The sequence below is a fragment of the Salarias fasciatus genome, chromosome 13 (assembly GCF_902148845.1).
Source record: "Salarias fasciatus chromosome 13, fSalaFa1.1, whole genome shotgun sequence".
NCBI classification, from domain to species: Eukaryota; Metazoa; Chordata; class Actinopteri; order Blenniiformes; family Blenniidae; genus Salarias; species Salarias fasciatus.
The window spans coordinates 7,384,003-7,407,741 of record NC_043757.1 but is presented as its reverse complement, the minus strand read 5'-3'; the positions used below and the strand labels follow the sequence as shown (position 1 = coordinate 7,407,741).

The window sequence follows — 23,739 nt, the reverse complement described above, 5'->3', positions numbered from 1 at the left end:
TCTTCACTAAATATTTTCAATAATTCCTCCTTAAGCGTGAAAGAAATGCTCAGTGTTTCCCTTCACTGTGTTTGGATGAGCTCCAGGTCAGGACAGGTTCAGTCTCGTTTGAATTAATTCCCCCGACGTGAAATGATTTTCAGATCCTCATGACTGAGAAAAAGTGAGTGAGTGATGAAGCCTGAGAGGAGACCGAACCAACGCTTCTGTCTGAACTCTGCAGCTTTGTCTTTTTTTTTTTTTTCTTTTCTCCTCCAAACGAAGCACCTGAGAGCGCGCCTCACTCCACCTGGGTCTCGGGGCCTCACTCCGTCCGCGGCGTTAAATTATTGCTTCGTGAGAGAAGTGCATATATTGAGGAAAGGAACGAGGTTGGGGGGGGGGGGAAATAAAGGCTGGATTTTCTCTGACATCACATAAAAACGCCGCTTCGCTGAGTGAAAGGCCGGATCCCACCAATCAGGACCCGCTGCTGCTCCTCCTCCTCCTCCTCCTCTTCATCATCTACTCTGCAGAGTCACGCCATGCGTGTGGATTGCTTCCCTGTCAACTGAATGAAACACTAAGATATAGATGTCAGAACAATAAAAGTGTTTTTATTAGAGTGACTAATCACAGAAAATGTAAAAGAAAGAGAAAATCAGCATGGACGAACCCCTGAGATGTCTGAACCGAGAATAAAACGCAGTCAAAACCTTAAAAATAAGAAACTTTTCATGAGCACGCTTCTGTGGCCAGCCATTTAAAAACACTTCCTCCGAGCCTCCCGACGTTCCACCAGCTTTCCAAGAACGCTTCCTCAACATGCCAGGACTTTAAAACAAAAAAAAGAAAAGGCTTCCGTCTGAAATCTCGCTAAAAATTTGCACGTGGGTCATCTTTTCGGGGGATTTTCGGCAGAGTTCGGCTTCGGTCTGACAGTTAAAAAAAGAAAAACATTTTTTTAATTAAAACCAAGAAGCCTGGGCGGAGCTACCTCACGACGCTGCTGTCGGTTTGAAGCAGCTGAACTGAACGACCCCTGGAGCTCCTGCTGGGAGGTTTTCTACTTCCTCTACGTCAGCGTGGGGGCTGGGGGCGGTGGCGGTGGTGGGGGGTGTCGGGGGGGTCGGGACAAGTTACCATGAGGTGAGACTCCACCGCCGCTACCTGTGAGTCGTTCTTTTTTTTTTTTTTTTTTCTTCTAGTGGCTCTGGCCTGCCGCACATGCACACACTTGCATCCTCACGCACACACACACACACACACTCATGCAGGCTCAGTCAGATGAACGGAGGTCTTCCTGATGTGAGGAGGAGGAGGAGGAGGAGGAGGAGGAGGGGCCAGACGCCGTGGTGCTCACAGTTTGGCCGCCATGAAGTTGATGTGCGGTTTGACCAGAGGGAAGAGCGGCAGACTCCGCTTGAACTCCGTCATGTCCTGAACCAGCGTCGGCTGCAGCGGGAAACACACACACACACACACACACACACGTCAGCACGGCATTGACACACAGACCGTCGGCTCCGGGGAGCTGGACGTTACCTGAGGCAGCGACGGGGCGGGCGCCAGGTTGACATCATTCTGAGCAGGGAACTCTCCCACCACTGGACCTGAAACACACACACACACACACACACACACACAGTGAATGACTGAAGTCCATGCAGCTTGTCAACCTGACCTGGGTGTGTGTGTGTTTGTGTGTGTGTGTGTGTTACTCACAGGAGTCCATCTCTCTAGACAGGACGTGCACCGACACCTTGTGTCTCTTTGGCGCTTCGATTGTCAGCCGTTCCTGCAAACACACACACACACACACACACACTATTAACAGGAAGTCCCTCATGGCTGCAGAGCGTGGTGCTGTGCGTCCCGCTGGGTGTGTGACGGGTTCGGCTCCTCATCCTCCTCACCACCGTCTCGAGACGGAGGATTGTTTGAGACTGGAGGTTTGGGCGTCTGCAGGGAGAAAGAGGAGGAAAGGGAACCACCAGGAAAAAGAGGGAGGAGGAGGAGGAGGAGGAGCTGCTGCGATGGCGGCTGATACGACATTAGAAATGCATTGGGTTTCTGCTGCACGGGGCTGTAATGGCGTCTGCCGGGCTCCGACACGCCAGTTCAGCCTGCGCCCGAGTGCCTTTGGGCCTTCATCCCCTCCAAACGGGCTGCCGGCTGTCGGGACGCCAGCTGATACGCTGCGAGCGTCCTGTGTCAGTGTCACCTCGGCTATGAATAGCAACGGGACACACACACACACACACACGTTCACTAGGAACCTGTGGACTCCACAGCCATCATTAGCTTTAATCTCCATGTTTCTCAAATTTTTCAGCGATTCTAAAAGACAAAAAAATCTAAATCTAAAGAAGATTTATCTTTTAAAATCAATCAATGCTTCGATTCTTCTCATCTGTGTTTTCACACCAAGTGTTACCCATTCTGAATTTTGAGAAAAATAAAATGCCTCATTCCTTTTCTGCAGAAAAACATTGGTTTCTTGTTAACGACGGACTGTGTGAAGCATATTTCTCATTAGACAGAGGAAGTGTGTTTCACAGCACCCGACTCCCGGGAGCCTCCGTGGTTCCTGTAACGTCTGCAGCCTCAGCCTCGGCAGAGCGCCGCGGTTAAAGTTAAATAAACCTCATAAAGTCACAGTGTTCGAATAAAACAGGCAGTTTATCCAGTAAAAGCACTGCGGGGAGTCGTTCTTAAGTGTCCTATATTGTATCAGATTAGTGGATCTCACAGTCCTGAACACAAACTAAACTTCTCAAATCAGACGAAAGCTGTTTCTCACAACTTGGACGACTCGTCTCTTTGGACCCGGCTCGGCCAATAATGTGAAATCCTGGAGCATCGCAGTCTCTAGTGTGACGGCTCGGCCTCCACATTAACACGCAAAAAACAATAAAACCTTCTGTCTACTCACTCTGTAGAACTGCATGATGTTTTCCTTTGAGAGAGTCTTCAGATACGCCACTTCAATGTTATCTGCAACACAGAGGAGACGGCCATCAGCGCGGCTGGAGCAGCGGCCCCCCGGTGGCCCCCCGGTGGCCCCCCGGCGGTCCCCCGGCGGCCCCCGGCTGACTCGCCAACGCTCATCTGCTCTTCACGTTCGTGCTGACTGTGCAGAAAGACAGTTTCAGTTGAGGAGTGATCCATCACGGCACAGTTAGTCAGCTAATTTGGTCCAAGTTGTGGCTGCAGCATCGGAGTGGAACTGAAAGGTGTGTGTGTGTGTGTGTGGGTGTGCAAAACTTTACCTGCCAAATCTCAGCTTCTGGACTCTGAGGCTGCTTGTAAATACTCAGACTTGAGGAATCCATTACAGGAATCTAAACTTTGTGAGGTCTAACCATAATAAGAGGGCAGCTGCTCCCCCCGGGGGTTGGCTGGGTGGTTTGTGTGTGTGTGTGTGTGTGTGTGTGTGTGTGTGTGTGTGTGTGTTTTCGGCGTGCTCGCCGTCCTCCTGTAACACCGAGTATCAGTACCGATCCCTTGGCAGCCCGTCACTCGGGGCTTTGGGCAGATTACTGGTGAATCGGAGCCATTACAGCACTTAGAGAGCCGGGTGGGGGGGGCACAGCCGCAGATTATTCCAGACTCTAATCGGTCCTCGAAGCAGCATCCTACTGGAATACTGGAAACCCCCGCTGTGCGGACGCCTCACCTCTGTCGAAGTTGTACTGCTGGGAGATGATCTCGCCCCAGTACTTGGCGCACTCGGCCGACAGCTTCTTGGGCTTGTCCAGGCGGCGGATGGCCAGGGCCTGGATGTGCTTCTGGAAGGCCTCCTCGCTCATGTCCTCCACCGCCTTCTCCATGGTGCACAGGAAGGCCTCCACCCGGCTCTCCAGGTAGTGCGGCGCCTTCTCCGACTGGATGATGAAGCGCAGGCCCTGGACGCCGTTGGCCCGCCGCGGCCCGCTGAACACGATGTAGCCTGTCGGGAGAGGAGACGAGAAGCCGTCAGGCTGCGGAACACTTCGTTCCAAACTGTTAACTTCACGGCCCAGAAGCCTCCTGAAGAGCACTCCTCCCTTCGCTGCTGGAAACATGGCGTGGCGAGGAGTGACTCGGCATCCTCAGAACGCCGCGCTGGCCGCTCACCCAGCTGCTCTTTGGTTCTCAGCGTGTTGAAGCAGGGCTCGGAGATGATCTGGCAGAACAGCTCCAGCAGCATGTTGTCGTGGGTCGTCTGCATGTCCGTCTGGTAGTAGATCTCGATGCCGCAGTTGTTGTGCACCTCGTTCCTCTGCTGGTAAACGTACCAGCCGCCTGAGAGGAGAGGAAGTTGAGAAGAAACAAATGACTGGATAAATGTTTGCATGGTGATGCTCGGTCTTCGAAACGTTTCTTAGCGAATGAGTCAAACAGTCAAATATGTAAAAACTGCAGACATTTCTTGGAAAGTGATCAGTTTGAAAGCAGAAAACATGGGATGTTTATTCAGTTTCTGAATATCTTCCTCCTCATACAACTCCTGAAATGTCAACCTGTTAAATGCCAGAGTCCTGGATTAAATCACATTGAAAGTGTGCTGAATAAAAAAAAAAAAAAAAAAAAAGTAGCGGTGAATAAATGCAGGACTGCAGACGTGAGTCGATGTGATCTGCTTCCTGCGCCTCTGGCAGAGAGCAACAAGCAGCCGCAGCGCTTTAGGGTCGAATCCTTTCTATGAAGCAAAGATCCAGTGAGCGGCGAGCTTCCAGCAGCTTCATGTCGTCCAGCCGGCGCCGCGGAGCTGCAGGTGAGTGGGGTTCAGACGGAGGGCAGGGCGACGCCGGAGGACGGGCAGACTTCCTGCACCTTCCACTCCTCCTCAGCCAGATCTCTGCTGTGATACGGCTACGGGGATCGGATCTTTTCAAATGTAGTAGAAAAGGCTTTTTCACATGATCTGTTTAACCATCTGACTCAGTTCATTTCATGTGAACATTAGTTTTTATATGGGAATTATTTCTCTAAAGTTTTACAATGTAATATATCTAATAGGCGTTGGACATTTCACCAGACAGGAGGGAAACTCGGCTCCTTTCAGCAGACAAGCTCATTATTTTAAATGTTCTCTAGAAGGGATTTTTCTCTCCTTTGTTTCCCCGGATGTGTTTAAAAAGGTTCTGCAGGATTCTCTCAGGCGTGTAAATGTGAACCATTATTAAAGAAAAATTCGAACAAATTTCGATTTTTGAATAGGTGAGATTTAAATGGTGACTGAGACTTTCTGCCTCGTGTATCTCGATTGGATTCATTTCTCAGAGCCGACCGAGTCTCCCAGTGAAGTGCAGCTCCAAAGCCCAGCAGCAGGACTCCGAGCTCTGCCTCTGCTGCTGTTCAGGAGACAGGACGAAGCCTTCATCAGACACACGTGCTGCTGGCCCGGCTCACTGAACCGCTGTCGGCCGTCGCCGGGCGTCACGCGCGTCGCGGACGGCGGCTCGCTTCAGAAGCCAGACGTGTGTTTACATCCTGTCGGTTCTGCCGCGGTTCTGTTCTGCGTCGCGCTGACTGACAGTCTGGAGCCCGGCCTGGAAAACTCCCCCGGCGAGGCAGGATGTCTCCAGGTGGCCCCGCAAAGCTCTGGCTTTCTTCTCCGCACGGCCTGACTTTCTCTAATGTAATCAGGAAGGCAGTGCGAGAGTGTGTGTGTGTGTGTGTGTGTGTGTGTGTGTGTGTGTGTGTGTGTGTGTGTCTCCAATGAGATCCATTTCTCCTCACTGACCTTTTTTCTCCCTCTGAGGTAAACGCAGGGTGTTGAATTTAATCAGATCTTTACAAACGCAAACTGGCGTCACTGATGACGAGAGCGCGGTTGCCGTGGAGACAGGCCTGAGTGGCACATGGTGATTAACAATGCTCAACTGGTGCATGTGTGTGTGTGTGTGTGTGTGTGTGTGAGAGACGTGACGTGCAGGACCCACCGTCTGGCACCTGGACCTCTCTGTAGCGAATGAGCTGGCTCGGGAGGAGGGGCTTGGTGTGAGCGTGCTCGATCAGCGTGTCCTCCACCATCTGCATCATGCCGAGGGCGGACTGGAGGGAAGACGGAGGGAGAAACAAGCACGTCACTCCGGCAGTAATTCCACTCGTAAGAAAACGCCACGCAGCGATGGGCTCGGACCTGAACGCCTCACTGTTCAGACACAGCTCTGAAAGTCTGTCAGTTTCTACAATCGGGAAACAAAGTGTGCGATGCAATCCGTGCTCGTCTGATGTGACAAATGTCAAAATAAAGAGACAAAATAAATGCATTTGTTTGTGAGCATTTCGGTTTAGGAGCGAGACGCTGCACCGCAGTCTGCCTAAGTGCTTCCAAAGGGACGGCGACTCCACAAATAATCAATCACTGCTGGTCCCAATATTCCAGCCTGAGCTATAATCTATCACGCAGCCTCATTACGCCGCGGCCGGGCGTCCTGCACGGCGGCTCGATGATGGCAGGACGGATCGTTGCTCGAGCCGGTGAGTCCAATTCTCCCTCTGCCAGACTGTGATGCCGCCGCCGGGGCTGCTGGGAGCTCATACAGAGCGTGACCCGGTCGCAGTGTCTGACACCAATCTGCAGCCGTTCAGCAGAGGAGCAAACACCGCCGCCGCTCACGCAGCGCAGGCCGGACCGCCTCTTTTTTTTTTTTTTTTTTCTTAATATCACATTGATACACTTGGGAAAAATGTGACATGGGTGAAAATTAAATGTCCTTCTACGGCAGAAAAGGACAATTAATTTCAAACCCAGACAGGTTATCGGGGGAAAGGCGAGTTGGACCAACCTCTTTTGTGATGTTGCCATGAAGAAGGGCTTCGATATGTAGCCGTGATAAAAGCTGCGGGATGAAGGCCTTGAGGCGAGGCAGACTCACATCTGGAACAGAGGAGCAGGAATCAGCAGGACGGTTAGAGCAAAGTCCGGAGACTCCCGTCCTCATTATACAGCACATTACTGCAGAAAAAATAAAACACTGAGAGACAGAAAGCATGTTTATTCCACCGCCTGACCCAGATTGAAGGAAAGCATCGCGGCTATCATTTTCTCACCACATCGCCATCGCACCAGGAAACGGGACACAGAGCTTCACAGAGCCCAGACGGGGATAAGAGCTGAGGAGCCTGAAGGCTGGAGTGGCTGAGCTCCAGGCCCTGACCCTGCAGGTTAATTGAGTCTCTTGTGAATCTGAGGATACTCTGAGGGAAAAAGATAACAATCTGCCCTTCAGGCTCCTGCGGAGAGGAAAAAAAGGCCGCGGCTCGGGGGGGGGGGGGGGGGGTGTCTGCTGGAGAACAGCCTCAACATTCAAATCAGGATTTAAGAGGGGGAAGAGAAGAGAAGACCCGCGGTGAGAGCAGAGAAGGACCAACTCCATCAACTGTGAGCCTAAAACCTGCAAACCGGGTCGGGGGAACTTCTTATCGCAGTCGATACAGCGACTGTATCATCAGAACTGCTACAAAGAACACTCCATCCCGGCTCAGTTGTAGCCCGGAGCAGGGCCTGACTCTGCAGCTATTCTGCTCAGTCTGCAGTGGAAAAAAGGGTAATAAGCTTCAGAGAGCGGCGTCTCACCATCCAGAGCCTCCCTGAGCTCGTCTTTGGTCCAGGCCACCTCGGTCATTAGAAGACGGAGGTAGTACATGGCGTGCTGGTGAGGCTGCTCGGCTCGGAAGTTATTCAAAGACCTCATGTACTGCGAGGGAGAGATAGGAGGAAGAGTCAGTACAAACACAGGAGAGGGAGAGGAATACAGTAGGAGTGGTGGAAAGCCTTGGTAATCTCACAGCGGGACTCAATAAACCCAGAATCCTTTCATCTTCTGTTAAACTGGAAACATTCTGTGGATTCTTCTCACTCTTCAGTCATACTGTAGAAACCTTTAAACCCTCATTCAACTCCCACTGTCACCTACCAACACCTCTCATTATTGAAACAGCAAAAGACAGTACCCGTCAAAACCGTTTTAAAAAGCAGAGCTGAATCCTTTACAGACGTCTGAGACGCCTGCAGTCTTCAAACCGCTTTCCCGCGCCTCGACTTACCGCTTCCTTGATGATGTCGAAGCGCTTCTCGTCTATCTCGAAGGTCGCCATCTTCTCGATGATCTTCTTCAGCAGGATGTGCTGTTTGTCGTTGTAACCTTTGACCGACAGCTGCAAGCAAACGGCGACGGCAGAGGCGGGGCGTCAACAAACGGGAAGAAAAACAAAGTAAAATCTTCGTTCGGGCGTCCAACAGAAGGGTCTGCATTCATTAGCTCTCGCTCACCAGTGATCACATGACCGAGGCCTGACTGTTTTGTCAAACAAACATCTCTCTTCAGCGATATATTCCTAAATATCACACGCCTCAAAACGATTATTAAAGATCACTAACCATTAAGATGCTCTGATAAACCGGTACACAAACAAAACATTGCTATGGGCTTTTGGAAACGGCTGTAATTTGAGCGGCAGCGGCTTAAATATCACGCAAATCCTTTGTCAATCTTTGTCGACGTGCAGCGGCATAAATGTGAGGACAAAACGGGGCTGGAAGCCATCTTCAAATATCAGCCTGTTTCAGAAACCTCATTTGGTCTCATGCCGAGCAAACATGGAGCTATAATCTCTCCGGGAGAAGCGACGGGCCCGGGCGGCCGACGACGAGGCCTTTCTATGCAAATGAGGCTTTTAGAACGGAAAAGAACAGTCAAGGTTATTTAAAGACTCCATTTTGCAAAGTCATGCGCGCCTCCCGGCCCTTCATGATTCAGCAGATCCTCCCACGGCGCAGTGCTGCTCTCACACCGCTCCTCGCCTCTTCCCTCTGCTGACATCTGTTCAGAGTAATCTCTCCTAACGTCATTAACCTTGACCGAGCGCGTCGATCCCGCTGACTCAACCCTATTTCCTCCGGCCCGGTGCGCAGCGGCGCGGCGAGCGGCCGTCTCCGGGGACGCGCCGCTGTCACGAGTCGACTGGTGAGAGGGAAGCTAATGAATTTGGGTCAGTAGGTCACGACAGAGGGTGCAGTTAGTGTGGAAGAAAGGAAGAACAGAGCAAACCGCCGCCGCCGGTACAGACCTCGCATGTGAGCAAGCATGATTCTTATCCATAAACACTGATTGAGCAAGTCACACCTCTTGCATTCAGATCCACTCTCAACATCCTCTGTGTGTTTTCATCGGCGTGATCCGATTAGAATCCTCCACATCCGTGTTTCTTCTGACGGACGCTTCCATTTAGAATCTGCACGACTCTTTCAGTGAGATAAAAAAACACCTCGATGATGTCTGAAAGTGAATCTGGGACTGCAAATCGTCTGTCGGTGATCTGGTGTTTGCAGAAAAGCGTAAAGCCCTGACAGGAAAGCACCTCACACCAAAACCAAGGCATTGTCACGCTGTTAACAGACTCCGGTCGGACCCTTCCACTTTGCTTCGAGCAGCTTACTTACGAGGATGGCATTCATCCCTGAGGCTACGCCATAGAACAGCCCCGCCAGGCGGGCTGCATATGTATACTCTCTTAAATCATCCTTCAGTAATCTGAGTAACAAGTAGGTCATGTTGCAGTGCAGGGGGTCTGCGTAAAGGTAGCGACTGATGGAGGGAAAAGAGAACAAAAAGAAAAAAAAATACAAGGGGAGAAACATGGTTGGTGGAGGATGAGAGGCGGTCACAAAGTAAAACGTGAGAAGAATGACAGGAAGAGTATGTATATGCAGCCACACGAGCAGCTCTCTGCCTCGCAACAACCGGCATCGACTGCTTCTCTGGACGAATGCCACCGCTCTGTTTACTCGGGTTCAACTTTTGAAATCGTGGAAAGTTCAGCCTGAGAGCTATAAACGGAGAGGCGACGGTTTGATGTGCGGAAGAGACGAGTCTCGGGTGGTCGCCGAGGGTTCGGCAGGAGGAGTATGAGCCGGGGGAGAGGGATCGATGTAGGATGAAGAGGAGGACGCACACAGAGCAGCCGGGCCGCGGCTGGAAGGTGTCTGATCCTGTCCGATTCTAAAGAATCCGCCTGCTGCGGCACGCGGCTCTGATCTGTGAGCGTCTGAACTATCGACTCGACCATCGAGAGTCACAGAAACCTTCCAGTGTGGACCAGAGACCCGGCTGAGCCGCGGGACCCCGGTCAGAGGGTGATACAGGGTGAGGGTCTGCGGTGAGGCGAGAGGGACTCTCAATACTTACATACATCCCATAGATGGTATTTTGGAGGTCATAGTTCAAGCCAGCTAGCTCGGCTGCATATGCATACTCGTTGAGGGAGTCCTTGAGGAGCTCCAGGTATAAATATGCCATGTTACAATGCAATGGGTCCACGTACGCAAACGGGCTGTAGAGAAAATGGCAGCCGTCACACACAGAGCACACAAACAGCGACAAGATCAGGTCACATCCACATTTCCTCATCACGCCAGTCGACGGTATAGAAAGCACAGGCTTCTTTTTTTTTTTTAAACACTTCTGTTGTTTAACTGCACAAGTGAGAACACTGATGTTGTTTGAATATTCTTCCAAAACGGGGGAATGTGTGTGTGTGTGCGACTGGTGTCCTGCCTTTCACCCAGCGCCAGCTGGGATTGGCTAGAAAACCCAAAGACAGACTGAAGACAGTCCAGGGTTTGGTCGCGTTTGAATGCTGGTTAATGTCACATGTTCCACTGTGGATAGCACTACTTTCTACAGGTCAAACACTGAAACAATACCTCTAGAAATAAAAGCCAATTTCAGTCATTTGTTTGCTTTGTTCACCTAATTAGAATATGGAAAGCATTCAACGATCTCTGAGTTGACAAACGGAGGAGGACCGAGCCGTCGGGAGATGAAGCCGGACCGCAGCCGATCTCCACGAGCCGCCACTTACCTGAAGAACTCAAAGTTCAGGCAGGCCTTCGGGAGGAAGAACTTATCGTCCTGCTTGAACCACACCTTACTCATAGCAGTGTCCTGGAAGGAAAACGAAATCCAGTTCAGATATGGCCATTAAAACCCCGGCAGAGACACAGACAGCGAACGTTCACTCAAACTTATCCAACAGAGCCAGTTTAATACGGCTTATAGAGATGAAAGACAGAAAGGGCATCAAGAGAAGGGAATATATTTGCTGTTAATAACTCGGCTCCTCTGATCTTGACATGACAGCTACAAATTCACTAAACGCTTGATGTCTCAGTCACAATAGCATATTTCCATATGAAAGCATGACGGGGTGTTTTTAAATGAAATAAACTGGGACAGAAACACTCACTTTGATTAAAGAGGGGACTGCAGGAGCGTCTTTCTCGAGGGGGTAGATCTCAAAGTTGGTGGGGATGAACTCATTCTTCATTGGTAATTTAAACTTGCCATTGAGGTCTGCGTTTGCCCAGTTCTGGAAAGAAAAAAAAAAAAAAAACATGTTTATCATCGGTGTCTGACTGAGATTAAAGGAAGGCGCTTCCACCAGTGGCTCACCTGGATGGTCTCTTCAGAGATGGCTTCCTGACTGTACTGCGTGCCGTACCACTCCTCCGTTTTGTCCGTCTTCCCTTCAAAGGATTTTGACACCACTGCAACCCTGCAGAGAGAGAGGAAAAAAAGGGCAAATCCAATTTAAAACAGAAAAAGATAAGACGATTTTCCCCACAAGATGTGAATCCACGAACACATTTTCTAATTGGATGATTAAAATTCTATCTGCCGCGGCCTTCAAGGCTGTTATAATGCTCGAAATGTGTCTTTCAAAGGAAATGTTTGTGTATTTTTCTTCGTTAAACAATGACACATTAAGACTCAGAGTAGCGATAACGTTTCCGATCAGCAGCCGTTCCTATTTTTCCGCCCCTTTAATGATACAGTGCGGCCTGCTGGAAAGGGAGGGATACGTTCAGGACTGTTTGGTCATGAATTTAAAGTGGTGCCGGCAAAAGCCTGCATTAAGCAGCCACTTCAGTAAAAGGAAGGGGGGCTGGCAGGCAGAGCGTCAGGGTCGGCCAATAAGCGCCGGCCGTCTCCTCCGCCTGTGACCGACGAGTTACAGCCGCGTCTCAGAAAAACTACCCAGGCTTTCAGTGTTTCGCTATTTCAGTCAAGTTAAGAGGCCGGAAAGTGTAACAATAGAGTAATCAGGACAAAATGTCACCACGGTTCCTCCAGTATTTTGCTCCTGAAACTCCGACTTTGGGAAAAATCTGTAAAACTTGCACCAAAAAGAGTTAAAGTAAACTGCAGCACATTGCATGATACAGTGTGTTTATGTAGAAAACACACAGTTCTACCCACTGACACAACACTTCTGTCCAGCTCAATTATAATTTGATTGGAAATCATTTTCCACGGCGCAGGAGGAGCTCAAATCATTTCTCTCTGTTTATGCAAAAAATCCTGTGAGGATTGTGGAATCTCCAGCTCGGAGTGCAAAAGCCTGATAATGTATTCCTGAGCACACGTAGCCATCTCCGGATATAAGAGACGGACCCTCTTTGAGGCGGCAGAGATAATCAAATCTATAAAGCTGTCTGGCATTTCTCATTCAAGGGAGAAAATTGAAAAGATGTTTCATCCAAATATCAAACATAGGAGCCGTGCGTTTCCTCGAGTATCTGAAAGCATCGACACCAGTAAAGAGTGATGCATGCTCTGCGTTCAAAGTGTCCGTCTGAAAGTGAACGCCGCTGCCTACAAACTCCATTAAACAGGTTCTTTTTCCTGTATAAGATGGAGCCAGAATGGAATCAAATAAATCCACACTGATATCTTTACTGCTGCTCTTATTAACACTTTTGAAAGCGGTTTCGTCCCGATCTTTCCGACACTCACCTGACTTGTTCTGGTCTCAGCTTATCCAGCACCATCTCGATCAGGTCGGGCCTGAAGTCTTCCAGAAGGTACTCCGCTGCCAGAACCTCTTCGAGAGGATAATACTGCAGCACGCACAGCAGATACATTAGCAAAAAAAAAAAAAAAAACACCACTTCTATTCCTGCACGATGCTACATTTATGTAAGTTTCTACTATGAGAGGGATGTGACGATAAAACATTTATAGCTGAAGCGCTTATCTTTTGGCTGCACACATCCCAAATTCATCATTTAATGACTAAAAGAAGACCAAGCGCAGGAAGATTAGAGAAATTGCAACACACTCAAAGGGATTACACTCCATCCTGAAGTATGGATATAACGTAAATACCTCCTACCGCTTCATATGTTTGACTGCTTTTTTTTTTTTTTTTTTGCTCTTTCCAACTTCCATCGTAGACTTCCCTTGTTTTCACACCAGACGACCTTCTTACCAGGTCTTACACACTCTTATAATGGTCCAAAGCTTCTCTTATTTAGCCAACACAGCACTAACTCAGTTCTGAAGTTATGCAAACAGACTCATGATGACAGAAGGCCCAGACGGAGAGCCGGACGGAGGACCTACATGTAGTAATCCTGCCACTTTGGAGGTGTAGCCACGGGGTCGCTCCTTGTCTTTAAACCTGAAGGCCACTTTGTTTAAATCCTGCAGGAACAGGCAGAAGTGGAGGGTTTGACAGGGGGAGTGAAGGGGCATACACAGTGTTTTCTCTATACGAGTCAATCTGCAACTCTCTGAACTAGAGAGTGAAAATCGAAGGAATCATGAAAACAGGAGTCCTCTGCAGCTCGCAGGGCGAATCCTCGGAGTGATGCGGCTGGGTAGAAATTACCTTGCACTCATCGAACACCCACTCCTGAGGCCCCTCGGTCCGCAGCTTCTGGATGTACTGGAACATGTGGAAGATGATGTCCTCCACGTGCACTGCAGTGACGCACGGATCTCATTTACGATAACGACAGAGACATGCAAAACACAGCGACGTCGACCCGGCCGCAGCGCGGCGCCGTACTTACAGAGGCCTTCCTCAGTCAGGTCCACGTTGATGATGAAGAACATGAATCCTCGAGCGCCTTCTTTCTGTCCCCCGACCAGCGTGTTCACCCAGCCTGGAAAATAATTGGTGAGGAGAAGCATGTTCATTTAATTTTATGACGGAAAATTAAACCTTTAACGGCACGCCCTGAGCATCGGAACCCATTATGCTCTTATTTTAGGCTTTCAAATCGAAAAATGGTCCTTTTGTGGCTTGACCTGTCAGGAAGAAATGCAGCTCAGCTCTGAAGTCACGCAACATGTTTTGAGATCAGCGGGTGAGGTAACTTAATGTCTCCGTACCTTTTGATTTGAGCTCGGATAACAAGCTGCCGGGCCCCTCGTGACCGATCAGGTGTCCCAGATAATGCCCCGGGTTGGACTTGTAGTACTTCTGCAGGTCTGGGATGGGGAACGTCACGTACAGATTTCTGATGTCTTTGATCGGAACCACTTTGTAAAATTGCTGAGACAAAAAGAAAAATAAGATCGTTTCATTAGAAAAAACATCAACTGAGAACTGGTTTCCACTGAGCATTCATCCTTCATTTCATACTTCAAAGCATGAACTTAAAAAAATAAATAAAAAATCTTCTATCATCACATGACAGGGACCTGCAGGGTGATCTTGGTAGAAAAAAAAAAAAAAAAAAAAAAAAAAAACGCCCTAAAATTTCAGCTGCTCACTTTGAGATGTTCTTCCTGGAAAGGGTGCTCAGGGAATTCTGGGATAGGCACGTTCTTGTTCTCCACTTCTCCGAACAGCTTCACCACCATGGACGTCAACTCATCAAGTGACTCTGCGAATAAAACGCACAACAGAAAACATTCACCATTAGACTCGGTGTCAGACAGGCTGCTCCCAGCTGAGAGGAAACCACATGAAGTTGTTCAGAAAACCTTTTTAAACAGCTTCCAGGATGCTTTGGTGATTTTTGCACTACGCTCTTTAAACGCAAAAGTTACTTTTCTATCAACACATTAGAAACAATTACAAGGTCTGAATGCAGTTAAAACTACAGCTGCTAGTAAATCTCTCGGCACCTCCAGCTCTGAAGGGGAAAACATTTGCATATGAAAGAGGCGTACTTGAAATGATCTTTAGAAATGAATCACAAAGCATTCCAAACACATTTGTTGATGCCTTTTTTAAGTCATGGTATTAGCGAACAAAATATGATATGACAGTGTAATAACAAATCCACCTTGAGCCTGAGTCATACATGACAGTTGGTTCCTCTCTCGGGCGGCTGACGGTGCAAAGGTTTCATAACTGAGGTGTGGCGAAAGCTCTGTGAGGATTTTGCAACATTACAGCGTGGCTGTGGTATTTGTGTTAGCTTCACCTCTTCCCAGCACGCACAGCCCCATGAGGTTAGAGGAGTAGTACGTGGAGTGGAACTTCAGCAGCTCCTGGCGGACGTCGATCCCGTCTTTAGAGGGTCTGGTCTCAAGAGTCAACTTGTTACCTGGAGAGAAAAATAAATTATGTAAATGTAAAAAGGTATTGTTTCCATAAGGTTCATTTTTATTTCTTTAGCTTTATTTCTTTAGCTCTGAGGCAACTGTTGTTGTGATACTGGGCTATACAAAAATAAATTGATTGATTGACTTTAGGAAACGGAGTCTGCTTTGTTCAGCACATTATGAGGAACTGACGCATGTGAAAGTAGATTAAAAGTCATGAAATTCCACAGCATGACAGATTGAGCAGCTCATTTTATTGTAACATGTTGTACGACATCCTCATGAAAATTACAGCTCAGTGCACGACCGACAAGCTGCTTGCCATCTGTGAATGGAGAGGATTTACAAAGACAACATGTATCGCATTTCATGAGAGTCGAGAGGATGTGGGTTTTTTTGTTTTTTTTTTGTTGGTTGTGCTGCAGAGAACGGTGTGAAAATGACGTCTGCTCAGAGTCATGACCCCCAGCTCTGCCTGATCCTCTTCTATTCTTAACTGGAATACAGATTATATAAATCAAGACTGCCATCAGGTGGCTATTTTGAGCCTGGAGACGATCCAAGACTCACTCTGGCACAATAAACTGCTCTCTGCGTTCTGAGACGATTTCCGTTACTACAGCTTCTGCACCGACCTCTCTGTTGAAGATAAATGCATAACTGAATTGTGAACTCCTTTAAATCGAATTCTCGGCAGCGAGAAGCAACTTTAATGCACATGATTAGATCCCAGCCTCCGTGAATAGGGTAATCCAAACTGGAAACCACATTATCTACGGAGCGAGCGGTTTCTCTCGATCCTCAGATAGCCCCGCCCTGCACGCCTCATTCAAACGAACGGCTCGTCTGAAGTCTGATAAAGAGCCTTTTGTTTCAGTCTTGTTGGGAAGCTCGGAGACATCTGGAAGTGCTGGTGAGAGGGTTTATGTGTGTTCACTGTACACTGCTCAGGGTTGCTACCTGTTCCAAATTTACTGAAGGGGTGGTTTGGGTTCCCCGTGGCCTTCTCGAGCTGAAACAGCCTCCAGGCGTCATTCATCAGGTTCTTCTCGTGCTCCGAGTCCACGGCGTTCACCTCCCGGTCCTTGCAGCTCTCATCAAACAGCGGGCAAAGGAAGAACTGGGCGAACCTAGAGAGATCGCAACACAGATCGATACTGTTGAACAGGAGCTTTCATTTCGCCGCGCACTAAGGTTATACCCCTCTCTTTTGTTCTTTACTGGCACACTGGACCTTTGATGTCAAAGCGTGAAGAGGAGGATTTGAGCACAGTCGGAGCATCTGCGGATGCACAGAGTGAAATGCAAAACGGCATGCAAACTCAACTGCCACAGCAGCTGCCAATTTAACTACAGACTTATTACAAAGGACAGGCACCATTACCCTTTTGTACTGGAGGGTGCTTTTAGCCAGAGATGTACACCACCGAGTGAGAAAAACAGAACCTAAACCTTGTTGGTGTGGGGATGAAAAGTTGGAAAGCTAATGACTCATATGATCCTTTTCAGACCATGTTTTTCAAAAAAGCTTCAGCATCAATAATTCAGCTCACTCCGCACCGTCCTTTCCTACCACTGAAGTCCAGATGGCCTTCACAATTCATCTGCGCAAGGGAACAATTAGCCTATGCCACAGAAGCAGGTGCTTGCTAGACCATCATTCATTTCTAATTAGGTAAGCTTATCCCTGCCGCTTCAGCTCTGACTGCCAGAGTGTCCTTTCCAAAACCGCCACAGCTGAGCGCAGCCCCCACGCGAGGCTGAAGCTATCAGTCTCAAACTCTGACTGAGGTTTCCAGCCCGGAGGGGGGTCAGGACCGTGGGTACAAAGAGGCCGGGTCTGGTAACCGGACACAGGCAGACAGTGACCTGCTCCCGCAGATTAACACCTGGATTCCGGTGGGAGCGCTGTATGTGACGACCAGCTATTTAAGCAAACAGATGACCTCAGTTTGATCAAAGTTCTTCTGCCACGCAAGATTTAAAAAAAAAAACAAGATTTGGGGCCGTGCGCCTGGAGGCCACTCCCAGGTTTGTATTCACTGAGACAATGTCATCTAGCAAAGTCAACACCAAGGGATACAGCTGACCGCACCCTCAGTCAGTACCTATCAAGAGCTCCTTGCAAGTGCTCATGGGACACGTCAAAGTAGTAGTTGGTGTGCTCTCCGCTGGTGAAGGCGTTGGAGCTGCCGGCGTGCTCGCTGAGAAACTGGCTATACTCATTCTCCTTGGGGTACTTCTGTGTTCCCAGGAACAGCATGTGCTCACAGAAGTGTGCCAGGCCTGAGATGTTCGATGGGTCCGACAGTGAACCTGTGAATTCAGGAGAACAGATTAGAACATCATTAGTGAACTGAGCAGGATGTCTTTCCAACTGGAAATCTGACTCAAATTCAAAAAGTAAAGATTGAAAGTAAGAACATCTGCACTTATTGTGACAGCACAGCAACAACGATCAAATTCTAACAAAAGCAGCCTGGTGATAACATGATCGCGCTGGTCTCAATCCCTCCAGACAGCTGTGTATTGATGTGTAAAGTCATTGTGGGCAGGAAATTTGACAGCGTTATGTAAGATGTTTGTTCCTCTCACACTAAAAGCAACTTTGTCAGCAAAAGTTTAAACATTTTCAGAAATGTTGCAGCATTTTAAGGCTTATTTGTGAAATGAAGGATGCAGACAGCTGTAGTTTAATATATACATATAAAACAACAACAGTCATGGACGTCCTTTACCTATGTGGACATCCAAAGCAGCAGAAGATTTGTCTGTGGTTGGGTCACTGATGAGCATAGCTTTCAGGCCATTGGTAAATTCCAGGCCGCGGTACTCCCGCTTGTCCTCTGGAGAGCGAATAATGTCACTGACCACCCTGTTCACAGCCGGATCCGTCATTCTGAGTGGCAAGGATGACACCAGCCTGTAGCAGATGGAGAGAAGGCAAAGCTTAACACAGCGGTGAGAATAAACTGCAACATTCATATGATCTGCTGTGACAGATTTCAACACCAGTGAGGTCCTGTGTTTTCCACCCTGTCCTGCATGTACTGGGTGTCTCCTGTTGTCAGGCTTTTCTTGGGATTAATGACGAGGCTTTTCTTTCAATCAGGTGTGATGGAAGAGTGACACGCCTTAAACACACCAGAGAGAGGTCTCTAACTACGGCCATGGAGGAGGACATTAGTGTTCAACCAAACAAGGCTGCCAAATGCTGAGCAGATAAATGGGAAAATTGACTTTCACATAAAATACTTTGAGTCATCTGAAGGCGCTGTACACTGTCCCACTAATATAAAGTGAAGACAAGGACTTCCATTTGGAAAAAAGTTGGAAGGACAATTTAGAAAAGTGATCAAACTGCCAACCGTGAGATTGGAGGACAATCTGCTCCACCCCCTGAACCATCTGGTTCCATTCATAAGTCTTTATAAGTCATTGTAAATGGCTGTGGGAGAGGTGATATCTGAACAGCGTTCGTCATCCGGGCTGCCGGAGGTGGCTATGTTTTATGGTAGTGATGATATACTGCTGCAATTGTCTTACGATGCAGCTCAACCACCTCAAAAAAGAAATAAACATCATCAGTCAAAAAAATGCTTTTAGAATCCAATTAAACCAGCAACCGTGAGACATATTGAGAAATACAAAACACCAAAACTAACTTAGGTCTAAAGTCTCTGTGATGGAATACATGAATGATGTAGCATTAACTAAGCTAATCATGCTTTATTAATCCCCTTGGGGAAAAATTTCACTTTACGCAGATCCAGGGAGCTCATGGGGGTCAAGGGTCTTGCTCAGGGACAGGGTCCACAGTGGTGACATATCAGCTGTGGGATTCAAACTTGAGAGCTTCCGATCCCAAGTCTGCTTTGTTAACCTCTAGATCACCACTGCCAGAATTATCATTATATAAACAAATAATGTCCATCAAGTCAGATTTATTTATTTATTTATTTATTTTTATGGTTTTAACTGAAGTTAGGAACGACCTTTGTTAGGTCAGTAATGAGATGTAGCCTTTATGATCACAAGATGATCCTCTGAAAGCTTATAAAACCCACGTCACTCTGCAATCCCAATCATTTAGAAATACAAGTAATTAAACCATCTGGATTAAGCTCAAGCACCACTGATTGCACTGTCTGCCTCTGTGTCACAGGATCTATTTCAAAATCTTCCTTCCCGTCTATGAAGCTTTGAATGGTCTCGGGCCTGAAAACTTCTCGTTAATTGTTGAATATGAAGCATCCAGACCCCTGACCGTCTCACGAAGAGTGTTCTCAAAGTCAAGCAAGGCAAAGCAGCTTTCAGTTCATACCTTACTCACCTGTGGAACAAATTTCCTGATGTAACAGATGCTTCTCCCATATCAGGACTTATAACACTATATTTGATCAGGCTTTCCACTAAACAAGAGACTGCTTATGGACTGGGACAGGCTTCTTTCAAAGAAAAACTTCCAACAGAGTACTTGTCATCAAATGTCATTTACTGCCCGTGTCAAACAATTTACAGTTCAATAGGTTTTCCCTTTCCATCCCCTTCAACGGCTACCACAACTTCTGTTAAATTACCATAGAAATAAAGTAAAATCAACAAAAAACAGACGAAGTGTCACTTTATTTCAGTAACCTTCATAAATTCAGGTTGAGGCTCCTTACCTGTGCGACAAACGTCCTGAACACCTGAGGTCTGCGGACTCTTTCAGTTATTTTCACGGGACTCACGTTATTTGTTCAGATTTTGCAATTAACGTTTTTAACGCTTTAACGGTTTTTTCTCCTTTATACACACGTTTCTTTTCACTTTATTTGAATATTTTTCATTAGTAAAGCTAAAAGAAATACATTTGTCGTGCTTTACTGGCCTAACAGCAAAGTTCACCGAACAACACAGAAACCGTATCCCTGTTGAATTTGGTGTTTGTTGGATGTGTGTGAGCCCAGTGATCAGCAGTGTCACTTCACTGCAAGACACACTTTAATCCAGCTCCCAGGAAGCCACACTTAGCATTAGCTCTTTTACCCAGCACGCTTCAACAGTTGCCCAAAACGGACTGGATCATTTTAGCACGTTATCCGATAACCTCAACTTTAGATAAGGCAATATAATTAGATTATGGTGTACAGTTGCGGACACAATTCGCATCATCAACCTCCTCTTATAGCCTCACTCTGCCGGGTTAGCCGTGACGTTAGCCGGGTTAACGAGCCGGCTTTAACGGCCGCAGCTGCTAAGTCTGGAAGCTAGCTAGCATCTCATTTGGTCTGACAATAATCCGGTGGTTCTAACAAAAGGTTCCACTCTCTGCCTGGCAGCTCTCACCTGCAGTTCTGTTGTAGATAAAAGCCTTTCCCGGCTGTCTGGAGGAGTCTGGTGAACTGGGCCGCTCGGTTAAAGCTCTTCAACATACTCATGGAAAACAAACCCGCGCCATTTTGGAACAGGCATGAGCAGTCGATCCATGAGTGGGGCGTCACTCAAAGAAGAACACTACCTTGTCTACACTATCCACTCGAATAACACTCTTATCGTGACATACGAGATTAATTATAAGTAAAACTTAAGTTTTAAACTGTTCGACTGGTGCTAACAGATAAACTCTGCTCTTGTGATAACGATGTGTCATTGGTTCTGGAATGGATTAGATAGCCTGTGAGAAGATTTCCTCGTATGTGTCACGTGACTGGTCGAGTTTCATGCACTTTTTTTCCTCCCAACAGAATAAAAAATCATTCACTTTATTTAAAAGGAGAACACGTACAATCCCCACGTTCTTTCATGAAATACAAATATACAAATATTGATTTGTGATATAAATTTTGTCTGTAATAAAGCGGCAGGTGAGTGCACACATGGAAACTCAACAGGTGAGTGTCTTACGAGTGCACACACTGATCTGATGGCAATTAACCTCATTGGTCACGACATGTTCATCAAAGTTTTCAATCATCAGTCTCTCAATTGTACAGCCCCCTTGGTTTTTCTGTATTTTTGTGTTAATTTCTCAGAAGTTGAGGTACCTCGACAGAAGGGTGGAAAGGAACAACTCATTGAACTCCACAGGCAATAAATGGAATCTGTTGGTATGAGCTATGGGGGAATGTTTCTATGCAAGAAACTGTCACACCAGTTAACACTGATAGTTTTGTATTTGACAAAGCGGTTTTATAGCACCACTCAGACACGAGGCAGTTCACAGTGATTTACAAGGGAAATTTTCTAAAACAAGGTGATATAGAAAGGCATAAAAAGGAGAATAAATAAACACTTCATTAAGATAAAGGTAACAAAATAAGTTAAATATATTCTTTAATGGAAAGGCTGTGCAAATAGTGTTATAAAGCCTGATTTAAAAGGAGTGTCTCAGCAGTACACAGATGTTAAGACTCTGAAACACCGATGAAACCTGTTCCTGTTGACCTGATTCCTTTATTTATTTTTTGAAAATTTTTTTGGATAGTAATAAGCTGATTTTGTTTTTGTCTTTATGTGGTTGTAAACTTTTAGGTACATAATTACACCCAGGTCAACAACTGTGCTCTTTTATGGCTGGATGATATTTGAAATCTCTGCATCTCTTACCAAGATTTTTTTTTTTTTTTTTTGGTGTGTGTGTTAAATATAGACTATGAATAACAGTTTTTAAATAGTCCATTTCTGGGGATGACACCGTAAGTAGTACATTTTGGCAGAAAGTATAATAACATATACAATACCACATGTTTTCAAATGTTTTAAAGGTTAAAAAGAAAAAAAAACTGAAGTAAGGAAACAGTCACATCTATACCTTTTGTAATGGCTCGTGATCATATTTTTCCTGCATTATTTTGTTTATTACTGAGCCACAGACATGACATCCGAAGTAAAACTTCCTGTTGTTGTTTTTTTTGTTTCTTTATTTGAAGTTTTGTTTCAGATATCCTGTCTTGAGCTCTGTAATTAAATATAACTTTGATTTTTCACAAGAACATGAAATAAACATAAACAAGACTGCTATTATTTTTTACACTCTGATTGCTCTTCGTATTTACTTCCATTTTATCAAAGCAGCTCACCTCCAGTCTTAATTCAGTTTGAGGATCACATAGGTCCCAGTTTGACTTATGAAGGGCCGGACCTGTAAACTGATATGAGTATAATACTGTTTCATTCAATTCAGGGTCACTTGAGCCTATCACAGCTAATAGTGGGTCAGGCGAGCTGCATCATGCACAAACCATCAGTGTATTTGATAAGATAACATTTTATTAATCCCACGTGAGGAAATTCAGCCATCATGTCAGGTCCACATTGCACAAAGATAATAAACTATGAATATTAAAGAATAATAAATGTTAAACTTAATATTTATAAAAGCTGTATACTGAACACACGGGTACAATATAATAAAGTGTAGAATCTCCAAGAATGAAAAATAGGGATGGCTCTATGTCAGCTTATTATTGAGGAGCTCCTGTGCTTTCTCCAACTGAAGGGCAAACACAGACATTCACTGTCACATTGGTTTGTACTCAGAGAAAGGCCTTGCATGCAGGGAGAACATGCAAACTCCACACAGAGAGACCCAGCTTGGACTCGAACCTACGACATTCTCACTATGGAGAGAGTACTAACCCCCGCCACACTGTGCAGACCTCTGAACCATACCAGCAACTTCAAAGTTTTCCCTCATTTTGAATACAAACTAATTATTAGTACGTACTGAAAAAAATTAAAGGGAAAGTCTATCAAAATACTATAACGATCAATTTAAAATCGCTCGGTGTCATTTAATTTTTTAAAAAGGTCACTGCTGCCATCTGCTGCTTACTTCCTTTTCCCAGAGCTGCTTATGGAAACAGTGCGACCCCTGGTGGACAAACTAGGAGCGGCTTTATTTTCATTGAAAAAAAAATGCATTTGTTTATTTAATTAATTTTTTTATTTTTTTACAAAGATCCCCAGTGGCCAGTTAGATCACCTTTAGGCCACCCCTGGTGAACAGGCCACATGTTTTAACACTCCTCACACACAAAAGGCACACCAGTAAAGAGACAATAAAGGAAGACTTCTGCAACAAAAGGTTTTTTTAAGTTACAATAAATTGAGGCAGTGATCACAATAAATAAATGAAGACAACACTTCACATCACAAAAGGTTTAATCAGGTTTAATTCTGGACTCGAGAGCTTTTCCATCAGGAGTTTGCTTTTTCTTCGTGCTGGCTTTTCTTTGTGCGCTCCAGTTTCTTCTGACATGTGGCCCATGGGCCAGAACAAAGCAGTGTGATCTGACCATATAGCTACAATAGTGTTATCAAGGTCAGACAATCAGGGTGTTCAGAAGAAACGTGCTAAAGACAAAAAGCTTGTAGGAATAAACACTGAAGAGTGAAAAGATACAAGACCACGAGGATTTAAGATTGTTTTCTCTCT

General features: G+C 46.5%; 1 protein-coding gene across 3 annotated transcripts in view; it reads right to left on the bottom strand.

Moving 5' to 3' along the window:
• The window catches only part of ide (insulin-degrading enzyme), a 33,168-nt gene extending 12,393 nt beyond the window's left edge, over positions 1-20,775 (bottom strand). Inside the window, exons 1-25 of one of the 3 annotated variants that reach the window (XR_003932624.1) lie at positions 20,649-20,775; positions 18,056-18,240; positions 17,426-17,633; positions 16,278-16,447; positions 15,197-15,319; positions 14,538-14,650; positions 14,154-14,316; positions 13,832-13,924; positions 13,648-13,739; positions 13,380-13,460; positions 12,771-12,874; positions 11,427-11,529; positions 11,221-11,343; positions 10,837-10,919; positions 10,161-10,305; positions 8,020-8,130; positions 7,550-7,670; positions 6,759-6,850; positions 5,910-6,021; positions 4,099-4,266; positions 3,659-3,931; positions 2,915-2,976; positions 1,705-1,777; positions 1,525-1,592; positions 1,233-1,434 (exon numbers count right to left, since the gene is read on the bottom strand). Coding sequence is in view for 2 of the 3 variants with exons in the window: in XM_030106169.1 (XP_029962029.1) it covers positions 1,339-1,434; positions 1,525-1,592; positions 1,705-1,777; positions 2,915-2,976; positions 3,659-3,931; positions 4,099-4,266; positions 5,910-6,021; positions 6,759-6,850; positions 7,550-7,670; positions 8,020-8,130; positions 10,161-10,305; positions 10,837-10,919; positions 11,221-11,343; positions 11,427-11,529; positions 12,771-12,874; positions 13,380-13,460; positions 13,648-13,739; positions 13,832-13,924; positions 14,154-14,316; positions 14,538-14,650; positions 15,197-15,319; positions 16,278-16,447; positions 17,426-17,633; positions 18,056-18,240; positions 20,649-20,740 (3,054 nt within the window). In the remaining variant the exon portion in view is untranslated. Of the gene's footprint in view, positions 1-194; positions 1,435-1,524; positions 1,593-1,704; positions 1,778-2,914; positions 2,977-3,658; positions 3,932-4,098; positions 4,267-5,909; positions 6,022-6,758; positions 6,851-7,549; positions 7,671-8,019; positions 8,131-9,415; positions 9,561-10,160; positions 10,306-10,836; positions 10,920-11,220; positions 11,344-11,426; positions 11,530-12,770; positions 12,875-13,379; positions 13,461-13,647; positions 13,740-13,831; positions 13,925-14,153; positions 14,317-14,537; positions 14,651-15,196; positions 15,320-16,277; positions 16,448-17,425; positions 17,634-18,055; positions 18,241-20,648 lie in introns of those variants that run through there. The other 2 variants (XM_030106169.1, XM_030106170.1) reach the window with 2 other exon arrangements.
• Positions 20,776-23,739: the final 2,964 nt, after the last annotated feature.